This window comes from Chiloscyllium plagiosum, chromosome 10, assembly GCF_004010195.1.
Source record: "Chiloscyllium plagiosum isolate BGI_BamShark_2017 chromosome 10, ASM401019v2, whole genome shotgun sequence".
Lineage (NCBI taxonomy): Eukaryota > Metazoa > Chordata > Chondrichthyes > Orectolobiformes > Hemiscylliidae > Chiloscyllium > Chiloscyllium plagiosum.
The window spans coordinates 66384960-66405361 of NC_057719.1; the positions used below are offsets into that span (position 1 = coordinate 66384960).

The following is a 20402-nucleotide window of genomic DNA, read 5'->3' on the forward strand; positions in this document are numbered from 1 at the left end:
TAGGATGAATGTCTTGTGATGAGTTCTTGCATCTCATTCATTTTTGTAAAGGGAAAGCTTCACATAGCAAAACAAAGCTCCCTTTGATCACCATGGATGGGAGAAAATTGAAACTGTCTGTGATTTGACTTGCATTTATATTGAGATACTGTCTGGTACAACACCATTTTTACAAGTGTCAATATTTTAGCTGAAATAACATTTGCATGGTACTTTTATCATTTATAGCCTTCATGAGGCAGCAATTTTTAATTGCTTAGCTGCACTCACCAAATTCACCCCCCCAGATACAGATTTATGTTTTCTTAATAAAAAAGTATTTTAATTGGTATCCTTTCACAGCATGAAGTGCCTTGAAAGAGTACAGTTATTTAGTTCAGCAACATGTGATTCAGTGGGCATCCATGTGAGGCAAATTGGTATAAAGAAGTAGTAGATTAGCTCTTCATGCTGATTTGCTAATAAACTCATTCATGTTTGAAGAGGCTGGAAAGAGTTTAATTAGAGTCTAATTATTGACTTTATAGTATTGTACCACATTTTCTGCTGACAATTTATCTATTCTGTGGCACTGCTCAGTCTCAATCCTGTGGTGTATGCATTACATAAAGTGATTTTTCCATACATTTTGATTTCCAATTTAACTTTTCGGGAAGACATTAAATTCTCGAAATATGCTTCGAGAGCAAAGCTTACATATGGTCATAGAGATGTACAGCACGGAAACAGACCCTTCGGTCCAACTCGTCCACGCCGACCAGATATCCCAATCTAATCTAGTCCCTTTTGCCAGCACTTGGCCCAGATCACTCTAAACCCTTCCTATTCATATACACGTCCAGATGCCTTTTAAATGTGGCAATCGTTCTAGCCTCCACCACTTTCCGCTAGCAGCTCATTCCACACATGCACCAGCATCTATGAAAAAGTTTCCCCTTCCATCCCTTTTATATCTTTCCCCTCTCACCCTAAACCTATAGTTCTGGACTCCCCACCCCAGGGAAGAGACTTTGTCTATTTATCCTATGCATGCCTCTCATGATTTTATAAACCTCTATAAGGTCACCCCTCCACCTCCGACGCTCCAGGGAAAACAGCTCCAGCCTGTTCAGCCTCTCCCTATAGCTCAAATCCTCCAATCCTGGCAACATGCTTGTAAATCTTTTCTGAACCCTTTCAAGTTTCACAATATCCTTCTGATAGGAAGGAGGCCAGAATTGCACACCATATTCTAAAAGTGGCCAAACCAATGTCCTATACAGCCGCAACATGACCACCCAACTCCTATACTTAATACTCTGACCCATAAAGGAAAACATACCAAACACTGCCTTCACTTTCCTTACATGATAGGTAATAGAAAATAATAAAATTGAAGAGTAGTGAGTAGATTTCAAATGGCCAAAGTAATTAACTTGATAAATGGAGGGAGTCCTGTGGTCTGTTCTGAATTCTGTTGACTGCAAGACTAGTGGCTTGGTTGTTAAAAATTAAAAAAAACACAATTGCTGAGATTGTTCTTAGTGATAAAAATTAAAAGCAACATTGACTAAGTGTCTTGAAACCCTACCCATTAACTTTTTAAAAGGATATTTATATTGGAACAGTCAGATGACTCTAATCTAAAGAGATCAATATTAAGAAAACAAAAGCTGGGAGGAAGATAGAGGACTAATAATGAGCTAAACAGAATTCAAGACAGTGAGTATAAAGTTGAGGATCATACAATATGAATATGGGAGGAAATAGTTGGTGTTTGACAATAACTAACTGAGATTGAGGAGTTTGCAAGCATCAGTAATATTTGTTAGAAGCTTGAGGTGATCTTTCATCAGACTTGGCAGAGACATTCTGTGATTCAACCTTAAGCTCTGATTAAAATGAAATACATTTTGGCTTCTTTTAAAGAGTTGGATTCATGATCATTTCCTTGAGGAATTGAATTATCAGCATAAAGTGACCAGTTACATTGAAGCACCTTCTTAAAAATAGATTGAAAAGTGATGAATGAAAAATCTTGCTTAAAACTTCTCGCCTGTTACCTGACAAGTGCAGCGTACCTGACTCTTTAAAAATACAGTGTTAAAATTTCAGTATTTTGATATTGTTTGATACAGTACAACATGACCCATTGGATTATGTTTTCTTTTTTAAATATAATTTTCACAAACCAATCATGAAGCTTAGTGATAAATCAGTTGTAGATTTCATGGATCGCACAAGATCTTTTTTTGTCAAATTTAAAATGAGAATTCAAAAATTAAAATAGTTTAGAACTTATTTTTTTGAGCAAGATCTATTTGTAACAGGTGGCAGCTGAATTCATTTTAAAAAAATATTTTTAATCAGCTGGTTCAGATATGTTTTGACATGGAGCAGGTGGGACCTGAACCTGGAGCTTGACGAGACCTCCTCAATCCATATTTTATCTGTAATGCTGTGTCACAAAATAAAAATGGAGCATAGTTTTGCATGTGTTGGTATTATTAATCAAAGCAAGCCACATTGTTGTAGAGAGAAGTAAAATTATTGCTTCATGGTGATGTCTACTGTATAAACTGGAAGACGTTTGAGGTGTATCCAGTTTTAGCCAAGTGCAGAGATGGACAAGATGTGGGTGCAGGGAGAGATGTTCTAATGAAGTTGACCATGATTAATACACAGCATCTTTCACTTGGGCACTTGATGTTATTTGTGCTTCGTTGTGTGCAGATGGTGGACATTATCTGGGATTTAAATGCTGCTATAAGAAAGGTGTTTTTTTTGTGTATATTGCTGGCCAGCAGACCCAGCTTCAAGTCCTACCTTACTGGTTTATTTGAAAATATCTTATTCCACTGGCTGGAACAGAGCATGAATGTTATTAAAAATACATGCTCTAAAATGAGGGGATTTGTGCTGCAGTGTCCTTACCTCTGAGCCAGGAGGCCTGGGTTCAAGTCCCACCTGCTCTGGAGGTGTGTAGTAACATCTCTGAACAGGGTAATTAGAAAATATCTGAATAGAGAGGTGCAGCCGTAATATGGAAGAGGTAATTGGACACATAGACATTTAGGGCTCAAACAGGCATTTCACCTCATTCTGTCTGTGCAGGCTGAAAATAAAGCTATGCTCTTCTAACAGGTCACTGTTGGTTGGTGCCACTGCAAATAACCCTCACCACTCAGAATGCTAAGAGTTCCATTTTCACCCATCAACTTAAAACCAAAAACAGTGCTATAACAGATTCAAACTTTTTGGGTGTATTACCCTGTACCTGGTCTAAAGGTTTCTCCTTATATTCTGAATATTAATGGCAGAGACAAAATTACATATTGTTCCATTATAACTGCACCTTCTATTGAAGTCGGAGCAATACTACACATTCTTGACAGACTGCTCAGCACCTCTCCTTACAGCGTCTCCTGGGGAAAAAAGAGGACAAAAGTACCTCTTGAAGCCACAGCATGGTCACATCTGGCAGTCCTTTGAACTGGAGTTTGTCTCAGGTAATTGATCCCTCAATTGGGCCCTACCACATGCATTACTTTGGGGATATTGATCAAATCTACCTACACAACAATGCCTTGTTGGCTTTGATTTTTATACATTATTACCCAATAATACCACAAACTTGATTGATTGTTATTGCCAGTGAGTCCCAAATAGAAGTTACTTTTTTTTTTGTAAATCCCTAACCATGTCAAATGTAATTACCACAATGTTTGCCACATAAAAAAATCTATGCCATTACTTTAATAGTTGATAAATTATAAAGCTATTACATTATTTAAGTTTTATTTATATTCCCAGAGAGATGATTCACAGTTCATAATGCACTGTGCTACATAATTAAACCAATTTGGAATATCATTACTGCTGCCATTGGCAGTGTGATCATTGATCTGTGCTTTTTTAAGTGAAGCTATCTGTCCGACATGCTTAAAACAATTACAAATGTGCATTCTAATTCATAGACAAGAAACCAATGAGAATTAACAACATCATTTATATTCAGATATAAACACCTCCAGGATCAAGTGGTGTAAGAACTGCCAAGTTTTTTCCAAAGCATACCAGTGATTTTTTAGCATAGCTCACTATTTACTAAAGGTTAAATGCATTTCCCTTTAATTGTTTCTAACTATAGTGTATTTGAGCCCATCACAAATGGAAAAACACCAATGTTTCCAATGTTATTTTACGTAGTCTCCCTATAGAGGGCAGCATTTGTTTACTTTTACTCAATTTGATGCAGTGAATCCAGATCAGTGCCATTATTGTGTGTATCTTTTTAAAACAGCGAGTCATTACAGTGAAGTAAGAGGCTATCCATCCCATCAAGTGCATGCTGGCAATCACACTCCTTCCCCTGCTATATCCCTATTTCAAGTGTCCATTCAATTTCTTTTTGAAATCACTCCGTGCCTCTGCTTACAACATCCTTACACAACTGTTGGTGGCACCACTCTATGTGCAAAAAGGAAGTTCTTCCTCACCCATCCCTGCAACTCTTACACAAATCCATAGGCGTGTCCCTCCGCCTTGACCCTTATGGCATCCATGAGTGGAAACCGATTTTCTTGGCTTACTTTATCTGAACCAATCACAATTTTGTCCCAGTCTATCAAATCTCCACTTAGATGCCTTTGTTCCAAAAAGAAAATCATTGGCTTCTCTGATCTAAAATTGTAGGCAAAATCGAACAGTCTTCAGGACCCAAACATCATCTTCCTGCTCTCAACTTGTATGTTTGTGTGACAGTGATTGAACAACCATGTAAGAGTATCTACCAAAGGGCAGCATGGCCATTATAAATTGTTGGCAATTATCAGATTAATTGCCCAATGAAATGTTGCTACTGGCAGGATATGTAGAGAGTGATTTGGGACGTGGTAGAAGAGTGAAAGGAATATCAAAACAAACTCCAAATTGGAGAGTCCATTGTTTCAAAGAACCCCATCAGAAATTAGAATAAAGTGTGAAAAAAGTGACTATACTTGATTTTCTAACAAGTATTAAAATACTTAAATGTTTAAAAAGAAACTAAGCTCCTCTTAAATTGAAAGAAACTTTATTTTCAAAAAACATTTTCATTGTATTTGACTGCCTCCTATGCAATTGGCATGCAGCAGATTGAGAATATATTGATCACTGCTGGGCATGTCCAATTAGTCAGGGACTAATGTATATGTGCTTAAAGGGGGTTGGTATTTTAATTGTGTGAAGTATTGCAGACAGTCCAGAACTAGATGATATAGGTTTAGAGTGAGAGGAAAATTTTAAGAGAACTAAGGGGCAACTTTTTCATGCAGAGGGTAGTGTCAGGAATGAGCTGCAAAGGAAGTGGTGGAGGCATTTGATAGATATATGAACAGGAAGGATTTAGTAGGATATGGGCCAAGTGCTGGCAAATAGGACTAGATGAGGTTAGGATATCTGGTTAGCAGGGATGAGTTAGGCAGAAAGGTCTTTTTCTGTGCTGTGCATCTCTATGACTCTATGCCAATAAACTGGCTTGGGACCTGCAAGAAATGTCCCCACCTCTGAGCTAGAGTTGTATACATCAGATGGTTCCAACTCCTTTTGGAAGTTGAATAGTTAACCAAGAACAGTTTTTTGTAAAATAGATGGCATGGTTTCAGACTAATCTCTCCTCTGCTGGATTCGATTTGTGAGCTTGTCCCTGCTCCTTTGGCTAGGAAGACTCCTGGCCTAGGTGTCTGCCCAAAAAAAAATGCTTTAAAGAGGTATCAAAATCACTTTTGAAGAGTCGCTTTAAATCAACTAATGAATTATTTTCCTGCCCTGCACAAAATTAAATTACTTATTGAAATAACTGCACAGAGGCTTGTATCTTGTCGCCAAGTCATGTGTTCTTTACCTGTGCACAATATGCTGACTGTGGCCAGCCAGTTCGGAGTCTGCTCCTGAACTGAGGAGATTCTGAATCTCCGATTTTGTGCTAATTTTCCCTCAGGGCACACGTGTTGTGTGTAATTTCAGGGACTACGTGAGGACTCCATTGTGCCAGTCATGTTATTCAGTACTTCCACCACCAGAAAAAAACACCCATGTGGCCAGAGAGCCAGCAACCAGCAGAGCCCAGTTGGGAAATGCTTACATGAAAAAAAGTGAAGGGGAGGCTAGGAATTAAATCAAAATAGAGCTGAAGGGGAAATGAAACACCGTGGTGCCCACCTTTCCCTGGTAGGAACAGCAAAGCTGTAATTTTCTGCAGTTTTCATGATTATCAACCCTGCTGGGAAGGTCTAAACTCCAATTCTATCATAAATTGTGAAATGGAATTTATTAAATCTGATACATTTTTGATGCTGCTAAATTTATCATATGAAACTACTGGATTATCATTACAAAAACCAACTGGTCCACTGGTTTCCTTCAGTGAAGGACTTTACTATCTCTCTCTCTAATGTCATCCACATTTGTCTCCATTACTTAATAATATAGCCAACTCTCCTCTGACTTCAGGGCAACTAGATAAGAAATACTTGCCAATGCTGTTGCAAGATAGCATCAAGTTTAAAACCAAAGAAATGTGCAAGTTCAGGTTTACAGTGTATTTTGTTTAAACTGCAAGCTTCTTTGTTTTTCAGAGAAGACTTTTCTAAAGCAGCAATATACTGACCTAGCAGAAAATGGATCACTGGTGGAAAGAGATTGTACAAACACCAAGCCACAATATTTGGATCTTCAGCTATTCACTATGGATGGAGAAAATATTGATACAAATACTCAAACATTCTGTTACATGGAGGGTTATGTAAGTTACAAATTAGAATTATTTTTTTAAAATGACTTTTTTGTGGATGAAGTTTTAAGGATGTCTTTGAATTTAGACAATTGTGAAAGATCAGTTTCAAGCCCTGATATTTATAGTAAAGACTGTGTTTTGTTTAGGTTGCTGAGAATTGTTTTAAATGTGTTTCAATATTTAATAATTAATATTTGCTATCTGGTTATAATCAATAGTACTTGTATTTAGTTACAAATGTCTTACTCACATTTGTAAGTCCAAAAAGTAGTTGTATAATTTACTCCAAGACTACATATTTAGGTAAAAACAATAACTGCAGATGCAGGAAACCAGATTCTGGATCAGTGGTGCTGGAAGAGCACAGCAATTCAGGCAGCATCCAACGAGCAGCGAAATCGACGTTTCGGGCAAAAGCCCTTCATCAGGAATAAAGGCAGAGAGCCTGAAGCGTGGAGAGATAAGCTAGGTGTTGAAGCCCACATTGATGCCCTGGGGTTGAAGTGTTCCGAGGCGGAAGATGAGGCGTTCTTCCTCCAGGCGTCTGGTGATGAGGGAGCGGCGGTGAAGGAGGCCCAGGACCTCCATGTCCTCAGCAGAGTGGGAGGGGGAGTTGAAATGTTGGGCCATGGGGCGGTTTGGTTGATTGGTGCGGGTGTCCCGGAGGTGTTCCCTAAAGTGCTCTGCTAGGAGGCGCCCAGTCTTATTTTGTGTGGGCTACTACATAGTATTGTATTGTTTTCACAATTACTTTGCAAAGTGGTTTTGAATGTCATGAGTATCTGTGAAGCCTGTATGTAGGAAGGCAAAAGGGACCTAGGTGTTCTCTCAATGAGAAGCAAAAAGTTAGCATTCAGGTTCAGCAAGTAATTAAGACAATGGAATTTTAGCATTTTGCTGGAAGGCATTGGAGTTTAAAAATAGACAAGTCTTGTTATAGCTGTACAGGGTGTTGGTGAGGCTGCACCTGGAGTACCATGTATATGTTTGGTCCCCATATTTAAGAAATGATGTACTAGCATTCAAAAGAGATTCATGAGTCAAATTTTTCAGAGGTAGACCTATCAGGAATGGCTAAATAATTTAGGCCTTTGTTCACAAGAGTTTAGAATATGGAGTGATCCAGTTAAAATCTGAGAAGGCATGACAGGTTGGATTTTAAGATGCTTCCACCTTTAAAACTGGGATGCAAAGGAATTTCATCTCTTTGAGGGTAGCGAATGTCTGGAAGTTTGTACCTTAAGGAATCATGGAGGCCAGATCACTGAAAGTATTTAAAATTTTTGAAATATCAGGGATTTGAGGACTACGATGAGCTGACAAAGAGGAGTTGAAACTCATTTCAGCAATGATATTGTAGAACAGCTGGTCAGGCCTGAGGGACTGAATGATGCAATCCTGCTTGTATTTCTAATGTAAGTCTGGTGCAAGGTTTGAAATTTTCTCATACCCCACAGAGTCAGAAAGACTGGGTAGCTGTGGCATATTAGATAAAAACAATGACTGCAGATGCTGGAAACCAGATTCTGGATTAGTGGTGCTGGAAAAGCACAGCAGTTCAGGCAGCATCTGAGGAGCAGTAAAATTGATCCCTGATGAAGGGCTTTTGCCCGAAACGTCAATTTTACTGCTCCTCTGCTGCCTGAACTGCTGTGCTTTTCCAGCACCACTAATCCAGAAGCTGTGGCATATTGAAAATTGCATGTTTACATTTTCTACGGCAGTTTTTCACTTTTTATAAGATAGTTTGTGCAATAGTGGTCAGTTTTCTGTGTTGAGCTTTACCTGGAACCCCACTCTGACATGATGATGGTCTCTGCCACATTTGCTGCTGGGGAAGACAGTAGGTTGATACGGTGCATGATTTGGCTGGCCTCTGTTTTCTCTGCCAGCTGTGAATTCAGTCTCTGCTCACCTCTTCCATTACCCTCTCTAACAGTCAGTCTTCACAAAGTCACAGCCATCAGCGATTGTTTCCCAGTTTTCTGTGGAAATGTCTGCAATGCTCATATCTCACTTGCCCCAGTAGCAGAGGTATAGATACTCAGGAGGTCGTGACTCAGTAGCCAGTTTACTATGCAAGTCTCTGGGTATATTGCTGGTGTTTATCCAATGAATGTGGCTGAGCCAGTACAGATATGAGTGATGGAAATGTGTTGCTGGAGAAGCGCAGCAGGTCAGGCAGCATCTAGGGAACAGGAGAATCGACGTTTCGGGCATTAGCCCTTCTTCAGGAATGCCCGAAACGTCGATTCTCCTGTTCCCTAGATGCTGCCTGACCTGCTGCGCTTCTCCAGCAACACATTTCCATCTCTGATCTCCAGCATCTGCAGACCTCATTTTCTCTTCAGATATGAGTGATGGCATGCTGCTGGGAATAGCTTGCTCTGGGATCTCTGAGGTGGTGATCTCCTCCTGCCAAGAGGTACTGAGTATAAAACTGAGACAGCAAAGGTGGAAACCTTTCAGACTTTTCATCACTCTGGTATATGTTGTATAGGCCACTTCACTGGAGAGCAGCGTATTGAGGATACATGCATGGCAAAGTTCCTGTTCAGGTTGCTGTTACTCCACACTCTCTGATTCCACTCTGGGTCTGATTTATGCATTTATTTTTTTATCAGCCATTAAGAGAGTATTGGATTTCTGCTTTCACCTAGTAGTCTGTGTCACTAGGCATCGTCAATAAGGAGAAGAACAACCAAAAAGAAGTGTGGATGCTGGAAATCAGAAACAAAATCAGAAATTACTGGATAATCTCCAGGTCTGGCAGCATCTGTGGAGAGAAAGCAGAGATAATATTGCAGGTCCAGTGACTTCCTTGTCAGACAGAATAAATGTTCATTCTGAACAAGGATCACTGGACCCGAAATATTAACTTTGCTTTCTCTCCACCAAAGCTGCCAGATCTGCTGACTTTTTCTAGCAATTTCTGATTTTGTTTATAAGCAATAACACTGCTTTGTGAGGATTCTCTGACATGCACAGAATCTGGACTGCTTTTCTTTCTCTTCCCTTCTAGGCCAGTTGCATTTCTCTTCCACATTAAAGTTTATCTTTATGGTCAAATATGTCACCTGCAGACCAGCAATTAACTGGGAGTAAAATAATAGACAATGCAGTTACTCAATGAGGCTGCACAGTCTTGGTGGAGTATTATGGACCCTGACTCCCTGAAAGTGAGCTAACAGGCCTAGCATTAGGTACTATCAAGGTGAAAGTCTATCCCTGATCTGATTTAGTTCCCTGATGGCTGCAAAATGATGGCAGGCCAATGTGGCCAAGTACTGTCTAACTGGGAGAGCAGTGTCACCACCATCACTTCAAATTCTGGTTCATGTTAGGTAACCTGGATGAGTGATTCAGAATAATTATAGGTAAATTACCTATTCCATTCTAACATGTTACATGTACAAATAATACTAGCACGCAAGTACCTTCAGAATATTTACAAAGTGATTAATGCCTAGCTTTCAGTAACCTAATGGAAACAGCAATAACTTAATTATCTGCACATTCATGAACTTTGGAATGAGATGAACTATCATACTCCATCTTCAGGTTCTGCAGGGAAAGAATTTAGTAGAGTTGAATTCACACACTTTGTGCAAAGTTAGTTATTAATTTGATCTGAGTTATTTATTGTCATATGTGTCTTGTTGTAAAATACAGTGAAAAAATGTTGCATAGTGTTGCCAGTCTCTGGCACCCCCTTAAAGCACAGAAAAATAAACCAAAACATGGAATATAAGGACAGGAAAAATGAAGAAAGTGTCGAACTTTGCAATCCTTCTTATGTGCATGGCCATTGGCCTGGTGGCCAGGCACGTTTTCCCTTCACAGTCCAGTTGCTGCTGCTGGAATGCAAGTCCCTGCTGTTCTCCATCTCACCACTGTGTCCTCACTGGATGGGCAGCCCACCATCTGCCCTCATTCCTTCTGTCCTATTGTTGGCCATTTCTCCTGGAATGAGCTAAAGAGTGACTGAATGGGGTCAAAGTGGGTGATACAGCAGGTTGTGCTGGTATAGATGAGAGAAAAGTTGGAGAGTTACCAAAAGTGAATAAGTAGGCAGCACAGGGGGCATGATGCATTGAGGGTGGGTGAGAATGGACTGAGAGCAGATGTTGCATTCCATAGTGAGGGTGGTAGAGCAGGAGCCTTGGTGGGAGATGGGTGCAGTAGCAGAGATAGGGTGAGGTAGCAGCAGGAAGATGGTGGCCAATGCAGATGCACTGACCCAATCTCTACTCTGTCACTGCCATGAATCCATTTCAGCTCTGCCTCGCTGACGCAGTCACTGCTGAGTCTTATCCTGGGCCCAAGCCATGAATCTGCACTGGATGCGCTAGCTCCCGGAAACCTGAACTCCCCTCCGCCTACAGCCACTGATTCTTACTGCCACTGTTGCTGTCACCGCAACTCAGCCCCCTTCACCAAAAGGTGAGTAAAAACAAAAGAGAAGAGAGAAAAGAAAACCGACAAGCCCCAGGCTCAGACCACTACTATCACCATCTCAACGGTAATGTAAAAGAATTGTCTAGGCACAGGGTTTGTTCCAGATGCCTCGTTCGTGTAAACCATCTCCGAGCCCTAAGTGCCTGACTACGCCAGCATATAGAGTCATAGAGATGTACAGCACGGAAACAGACCCTTCGGTCCAACCCAATCTAGTCTCACCTGCCAGCACCCATATCCATCCAAACCCTTCCTATTCATATACCCATCCATATGGCTCTTAAATGTTGCAATTGTACCAGCCTCCACCACTTCCTCTGGCAGCTCATTCCATACCGATACCACCCTCTGCGTGGAAAAAGTTGTCCCTTCGGTCTCTTTTATATCTTTCCCCTCTCACCCTAAACCTATGCTCTCTAGTTCTGGACTCTCCGACCCCAGGGAAAAGACTTTGTCTATTTATCCTATCCATGCCCCTCATAATTTTGTAAACCTCTATAAGGTCACCCCTCAGTCTCCGATGCTCTGGGGAAAACAGCCCCAGCCTGTTCAGCCTCGCACTGGAAGAAACAGTGCAGCTCAGTAAGAGTTTGGGCTGAATTTTGCATCTTTGGGTCCAAATATTTACTTTGTTAAATTTCATGTAGATTCTCTTTCTCTTTCCTTGAGGCCCTATAATGGTTCTCAGCATATCGTCACAAACTTGCCTCATTCACAAACCTGCCCAGTGGTATTTCTCTTCACCCATGTTAGCCTGATTCTACGACTTGCCGAATCCAAAATAACTTCAATGTGTTGCTGGAAAAGCGCAGCAGGTCAGGCAGCATCAAAGGAGCAGGAGAATCAACGTTTCGGGCATAAGTCCTCCTTCAGGAATCCTTTGCTGCCTGACCTGCTGCCCTTTTTCAGCAACACATTTTTAAGCTCTGATCTCCAGCATCTGCAGTCCTCACTTTCTCCTAGTATCCAAAATAACTTCCCACTGCCAGGATACCCCAGAAGAGACCAGCATCCCTGGTGCCATGTTTAAAAGCCCATGGTACACAGACAAGCATTCAGTCCTTGCATGGTGACTAAATTTGTCCTGGGCATGTCCAAGAAGTGGAAATGTTTTGGCCCACTTTGTGGACAGGGAACTGGAGGTTCTGGTGGTCAGCTTAATGCAAAAGAAGGCTGACCCTTCCCCTAGGACCAGAATGGAGACTCCGCCATCAGATCCTGCCAGTCTACCTGAGGTTGCCACTCCTGTCCATGCAGTCTCTATCATCCGACTGAATGCACAGCAGTGTATGAACAAGGTCAGTGACCTTCTTCACTCTGCCAGTGTAAGTGCCACTGTCTTCCCTCTGCTACCTCACCCATCTCCCACCAAGGCTCCTGCTCTACCATCCACACTATGGAATGCAACATCTGCTCTCTCACTCCATTCCCTCCCACCCACCCCAACGCACCATGCCCCCTCTGCTGCCTACTTATTCACTTTGGGTAACTCTAACTTTCCTCTCATCTGCATCAGCAAAACCTGCTGTATCACCCACTTTGACCCCATTCAGTCACTCTCTTTAGCTCATTCCAGGGGAAACGGCCACCAAAAGGGCAGAAGGAGCGAGGGCAGGTGGTGGGCTACCCATCCTTCAGCTCCTCATCCCTTGTAAGGGAACAGACCCTGACCCTGCCAGCTCTGAGAAGCTTGACCATGTCCAAGCTCCCGGACTGATATCACTGGCTGCCTGTGACGTAGTGTGCCAGGAATTCCCAAATGAAGGCTGCGTTGTTTGGCATGACTACACTGCTGATAACCATGGCAAGCTTCCTGGCTTCAAGTCTGTACTAACAGCACAGTAAAACAAAAGAATTGCAAGCTTGGAGACTCCAGTGGACAGGTTAAAGGGCAAGACAGGGCCTATTTACTATGAACATTTCAGGTGCGCTCAGTGAGTGAATGCGAAGATGAAGCCTTGTTCAGTCCATGGGCTGGGTGCAGGTCTCGGTGTCTGAAGTATCCTTGCTGTAACATTTTAATGTTAGCTGCCCAGTGTGCAGCATTGAAGTGTAACCGCATCTGGAGGGTTGGCATGAGGGTTCTGAGGGACTGGTAGGTTTTTCCAGAGAGGCAGGCAGCAAGCTGCAGTCACCAAGTACCTGCTTTGACTTTCATGTCAGGAAATCTCCGCATCTCTTTTCCTTGCAGTAGGTGACAGCATATTAACGTGGTGAGGTTTGGTATGAATGCAGATGTTAACCAGCAATAATTCTGAAAAATTGCAAGCCAGACTCTTGGCCTGACATAGTTAGAAATTGCAACCAGTTAAAATGGCCTTTAATAGAGTGATATGTACTTCTTGTCAGATTTGTGAGTTTTAAGGGTTACTGCGGATTATATCTACCATAAATGCTGCTGGCTGTGAATCTTATCAGATCGAATGGATCGGTTGGAGAGACAGTTAGAAGCCATGAGGGATTTGCAACAACAACAGTATGTGATGGATGGCAGTTATCGGAAGGGGGGAAAGTCTCAGATACAGTCACATAGATGGGTTAACTCCAGGAAAGGTAAGAGGTAGGCAGCTAGTGCACGAGTCTTTTGTGGATATACCCATTTCAAATAGGTATGCTGTTTTGGAAAATGTAGGGGTTAATGGATTCTCAGGGGAACGTAGCACCAACAGCCAAGTTTCTGGTATTGAGACGAGCTCTAATGCAATGAGAGGTACGTCGGGTTCCAAGCGATCAATTGTGTCAGGGGATTCTCTAGTTCGAGATACAGACAGACATTTCTGTGGCCAGCAGCGAAAAAGCAGGATGGTGTGTTGCTTCCCTGGTGCCAGGATCAAGGATGTCTGAGAGGGTGCAGAATGTTCTCACAGGGGAGAGGGTGCAGCAAGAGGCCATTGTCCTCATTGGAACCAACGACAGAGGAAGGGAAAAGGTTTAGATTCTGAAGGGAGATTACAGAGATCCAGGTAGAAATTTAAAAAGGTCTTCAAGGGTAGTAATATCTTGATTACTCCCAATGCTATGAGCTAGTGAGGGCACGAATAGGAGAATAAAGCAGATGAATGCATGGCTGAGGAGCTGGTGTTTGGGAGAAGGATTCACATTTTTGGATCATTGGAATCTTTTTTGGGAAAGAAGTGACCTGTACAAGAAGGACTGATTGCACTTGAATTCGAAGGGGACTAATATACTGGCAGGGAGATTTGCTAGAGATACTCTGGAGAATTTAAACTAGTAAGGTGGGGGGTGGAGGGGTGGGTGGGACCGAGGGAGATAGTGAGGAAAGAGATCAATCCGAGACTGGTACAGTTGAGAACAGCAGCAAGTCAAACAGTCAGGGCAGGCAGGGACAAGGTAGGACTAATAAATTAAACTGCGTTTATATCAATGCAAGAGGCCTAACAGGGAAGGCAGATAAACTCAGGGGATGGTTAGGAATGTGGGACTGGGATATCATAGCAATTACAGAAACGTGGCTCAAGGATGGGCAGGACTGGCAGCTTAATGTTCCAGGATACAAATGCTACAGGAAGGAGAGAAAGGGAGGCAAGAGAGGAGGGGGAGTGGCAATTTTGATCAGGGATAGCATTACAGCTGTGCTGAGGGAGGATATTCCTGGAAATACATCCAGGGAAGTTATTTGGGTGGAACTGAGAAATAAAGGGATCATCAACTTATTGGGATTGTATTTTCAACTTTGGTCTCCAGCATCTGCGGTCCTCACTTCCTCCATTGTATTATTGACCCCCTAATAGTCAGAGGGAAATTGAGAAACAAACTTGTAAGGAGATCTCCGCTATCTGTAAAAATAATAGGGTGGTTATGGTAGGGGATTTTAACTTTCCAAACATCAACTGGCATTGTGTTTAGGGTTTAGATGGACAGGAATTTCGTATGTCTGTACAAGACAATTTTCTGATTCAGTATGTGGATGTACCAACTAGAGAACTAGAGAAGGTGCAAAACTTGACCTACTCTTGGGAAATAAGGCAGGGCAGGTGACTGAGGTGTCAGTGGGGGACCACGTTGGGGCCAGCGACCATAATTCTATTAGATTTAAAATAATGATGGAAAAGGATAGACCAGATCTAAAAGTTGAAGTTCTAAATTGGAGAAAGGGCAATTTTGATGGTGTTGGGCAAGAATATTCAAAAGCTGATTGGGGGCAGATGTTTGCAGGTAAAGGGATGGCTAGAAAATGGGAAGCCTTCAGAAATGAGATAACAAGAATCCAGAGAAAGTATGTTTCTGTTAGGGTGAAAGGGAAGGCTGGTAGGTATAGGGGATGCTGGATGACTAAAGAAATTGAGGGTTTGGTTAAGAAAAAGAAGGAAGCATCTGTAAGGTATAGAGAGGATAGATTGAGTGAATCCTTAGAGTAGAAAGGAAGTAGGAGTTACTTAAGAGGGCAATCGGGAGGGCAAAAAGGGGACATGAGATAGCTTTGGCAAATAGAATTAAGGAGAATCCAAAGAGTCTTTACAAACACATTAAGGACAAAAGTGTAACTAAGAGAATAGGGCCCCTCAAAGTTCAGCAAGGTGGCCTTTGTAAGGAGCTGCAGAAAATGGGGCAGATATTTTTGAGTATTTTTGCATCAGTATTTACTGTGGAAAAGAATATAGAAGATATAGACTGTGTAGGGAAATAGATGGTGACATCTTGCAAAATGTCCATATTACAGAGGAGGAAGTGCTGGATGACTTGAAATGCATAAAAGTGGATAAATCTCTAGGACCTGATCGGGTGTACCCTAGAACTCTGTGGGAAGCAAGAGAAGTGATTGCTGGGCCTCTTGCTGAAATATCTGTATCATCGATAGTCACCGGTGAGGTGCCAGAAGACTGGAGGTTGGCTAATGTGGTGCCACTGTTTAAGAAGAGTGGTAAGGACAAGCCAGGGAACTATAGACCGGTGAGCCTGGCGTCGGGGGTGGGCAAGTTGTTGGAGGGAATCCTGAGGAACAGGATGTACATGTATTTGGAAAGGCAAGGACTGATTAGTGATAGTCAGTATGGTTTTGTGTGTGGGAAATCATGTCTCTCAAACTTGAAGGAGTTTTTTGAGGAAATAACAGAGGATTGATGAGGGCGGAGTGATAGATGTGATCTATATAGACTTCAGTATGGCGTTCAACAAGGTTCCCCATGGGAAGGTTAGATCTCATGGAGTACAGGGAGAACTAGCCATTTGGATACAGAACTGGCTCAAAGGTAGAAGACAGAGGGTGGTGGTGGGGGGTTGTTTTTCAGACTGGAGGACTGTGACCAGTGGAGTGCCGCAGGATTGGTGCTGGGTCTTCTACTTTTGTCATTTGCATAAATGATTTGGATGTGAGCATAACAGGTACAGTTAATAAATTTGCAGATGACACCAAAATTGGAGGTGTAGTGGACAGCGAAGGGGGTCACCTCAGATTACAACAGGATCTGGACCAAGGTGTTTAGTATGCTTTCCTTTATTGGTCAGAGTATTGAGTACAGGAGTTGAGAGGTCATGTTGTGGCTGTACAGGACATTGGTTAGGCCCCTGTTGGAATATTGCGTACAATTCTGGTCTCCTTCCTATTGGAAAGATGTTGTGAAACTTGTAAATCTTTTCTGAACCTTTTCAAGGATGTTGCCAGGGTTGGAGGATTTGAGCTATAGGGAGAGGCTGAACAGGCTGGGGCTGTTTTTTCGAGTGTCGGAGGCTGAGGGGTGACCTTATAGAGGCTTACAAAATTGAGGGTCATGGATCGGGTAAATAGGCAAAGTCTTTTCCCTGGGATCAGGGAGTCCACAACTAGAGAGCATAGGTTGAGGGTGAGAGAGGAAAGATATAAAAAATATCTACGGGCAACTTTTCCAGAGAGTGGTACAGCTGCCAGAGGAAGTGGTGGAGGCTGGTACAATTGCAACATTTAAGAGGCATTTGGATGGGTATATGAATAGGAAGGGTTTGGATGGATATGGGCCAGGTGCTGGCAGGTGGGACTAGATTGGGTTGAGATATCTGGTCAGCATGGATGAGTTGGACCGAAGGGTCTGTTTCCATGCTCTACATCTGACTCTATGCTCCTGAAATTGGGATAGGACTCACTGGACCTCTTGCACAATTTGCCCAGCTGTCGCGCTGTAGCCCACATTGTCCATGTCCGAATAAAATTCAGCCCCTTGTGCCGGTAAAATATTACAACTGTTTCACGTTTATTGCTTGAAGGTTTTATGCCAATACAGCTTGCCGTATTTGAGTGCTAGTTGGTGAATTAAAATAAAATGTTTTCCCAAGGTCAAATTATTCTAACTTTAACACTACATCTATTCTTTTTTTCTTCACTCACTGAAGTAAATGCACTTCTGTAAATTCTGTTTACATAGACTCAGAAACATTAGTAAGCATGGTTTAAATCTGATGGGAGATATCATCAAAATGAAAGAGTATGTTTCCTGCTGTGACTTTTCACTCTGTAAACATTTGGATGTTTACTTTGCAAAATGAAGCAATCCCATTCTCAGCAAATCGTAATTGATTAGTTTTAGTGCTGGGGTCAAGTCATTTTAAAGAAATGGAGCAGCTCTTCCTGGTGTGTGAAAGTCTGTTTGGATTTCTTCAGCCTAGTACAACATCTGAAGTGATAACAGGCAAGGAATTCTGAAAAAACAGACTAAGTATTAACTCTGTTTTACTCTCCAAAGGTGCTACCAGACCTGCTGAGTTTCTTCAGCATTCTTTTTTTGTTTCAGACTTCCAACATGTTGGTTTTATCAGGCAGAGAGATTGTGTTTTTTTTAAATTGACTCATGATGTGGGCATCTCTGGCTAGAGCCATGTGACATGTAGGCCAGGCCAGGTGAGGATGGGCACTCTCCTTCCCTGAGGGACATTGGCAAACCAGATGGGTTTATTCCAAACAATTGCCAATGGTTTCAGGCTCATTATTTGACCCTTAATTCCAGATTATTTTTTATTGAATTCACATTCACCATGGTGGGACTTGAACCCAGATTCCATTAATGGAGTCTTTTGGATTAATAATCTACCAATAATACGACTAGGCCATTGCCTCCCTGGCTTTGAACACTGGAGATGGAGTCCACCTAATGTCTTTTTTTAAACATTAATGGATAGGAAATCTGGAACATTTGAACAAATATATGCCCACCCCCTCCCATTGTCCCTAAGTGCTCTAGAAAATAACAAACCAAGTAAACACTGACCATGTGCTTGTCAGAGATGCCACTACATCTGGATACAATTAATGCACATAGCATGGAACCAATTTCACATTGAATAAGTGAAACAATTTTTGAATTTTGATATATGCTTAATTTTTGCATGATTGTGAACTATAATCACATGCTCACCAGAGTAAATTATTGTCTTTGAAGAAACTGAGATTTGCCAGACAATTTCTTCACATTTTGAATCCATGTTAACTGATTGTTATTTATACAGATGAATTCAGGTTTACACTCAGCAAGTTATTCAATTTTATTTTGCAAGCAACAAAAATAAGAATGAATGTACAGTTGCCCATGTCTGTTTCATCATCCTTCCTCTAGGGCTTTTGCCTGAAACGTCGATTTCGAAGCTCCTTGGATGCTGCCTGAACTGTTGAGCTCTTCCAGCACCACTAATCCAAAATCTGGTTTCCAGCATCTGCAGTCATTGTTTTTACCATCCTTCCTCATTAGTCTGTTGTCAATCTTCTGATACTGCTAGGGCATTCACTGGCTCCCTAATAATGAGTCAGTGTTTCAGAAAATCCTCTCTTAGTCTCTTCCAGCATTTCTGAAGTCTGTACGAATTCATGTTCTTCATGTGGGACTTTGTATGTCAGCAAACTTTTTCACATTGAGTTCATTCACATTCTCAATCCAATGCTCATTGTATCGGTGAACTCCATTTACATCCAATAAATCGAAAGCTTGGCCCATTCTCATTTCTACCTATTTAAACTTTGGCTCCACTTTGTAAGCTGTTTGTGGCTTTCTTATGCTTTTCATTAATTCATCTATTGACCAAGAACTTCTCAATTTTCAGTGTAACAAACACATGCAAACAGATATCTCTCAAACACTGAACAAAGATGACAGTGCCTTTATTCAGCTTGTATTTACACACAATGCTTCGAACACAATTTACCCAAATGCTAGGAAACAAGTGATTCTGAATCAAGCTATTTCCCCAATTACTTTTGAAATAAACAATTGATTTAAGAATTCTGTATTTTTGTGCAAAGTACCACACATTCTGTTATCAATTCTTTGTGAGCTATTAACCTTAATTTTACATCTTGTAAGAAGTTGATTTTTCTCTAGACTGAGACCTAGATTTGAAGGGGGAAATTTTAGGAACAGGAATAAGCCATTCTGTCCATCAAGTTCTCCCGGCCATTCATTATGTTCATAGCTGACCAAACACTTCAATGCCTTTTACTCACCACATCTCCATAACCCTGTAGACCACCAGTAATCGGAAATCTATCAATATCTCCCTTACACATACTCCGAGAATGAGATCCCACAGTCCTCCATGGTAGAGAATTTCAAAAGGTTCACAATTCTCATTTCTGATCTGAGTGGCATCTCCTTATTTTTAAATTTATCCCCGATTCTGGACTCTCCTACCAGGGGGAAGCATCTTATCAACATCATCCTGTTCACCCTCTAATATTTTAAAGGTTTCAACGAGATCCTCCTCATTCTTCAAAACTCTAGAGAACACAGGCCCAGTTTGCCCATAGGACACTCCTGTCAGTCTGATGAGCCTTTTATTGAACTCCCTCTATAGCGATAATATCTTTCCCGAGTAAAAGCACAGGTATTCCAGATGTGGCCTAACCAAGCTCCTGTACATGAAGTGAGATTCGACAAACTAAGGTTATGCACCCTTTGGATTTAGTAGGCAATAGGATGATTTGATCAAAGGTTTCAAGATATTGAGGGAAATAGATTGGGTAGATTATAATAAATCTACTCTCTGGGGAATGGTCAGAAAATTCACCAGACCTGTTTCAGGAGTGAAACGAGGAAACATTTTTTCACACAAAGATGTTTAGAACACTTGTACAAAAATGGCAATCGATGCCAGAGCAATTTTCATTACTGAGATTGATGGACTTTATTAGGCAACTATATTTAGAAATATAGCACAAATACAAGGGGTAGATGAATAAAAATATATATTAAACTCCTATCACCTCCAAATT

General features: G+C 41.4%; 1 protein-coding gene across 4 annotated transcripts in view; it reads left to right on the forward strand.

Annotated features, from left to right (window-relative positions):
• fmn1 (formin 1) overlaps positions 1–20402 on the forward strand; it is a 367109-nt gene that overhangs the window by 20601 nt on the left and 326106 nt on the right. For all 4 annotated transcript variants that reach the window (XM_043697987.1, XM_043697990.1, XM_043697988.1 and 1 more), the window contains exon 3: positions 6597–6763. In XM_043697987.1, coding sequence (XP_043553922.1) covers positions 6597–6763 — 167 coding nt within the window. The remainder of the gene's footprint in view (positions 1–6596; positions 6764–20402) is intronic.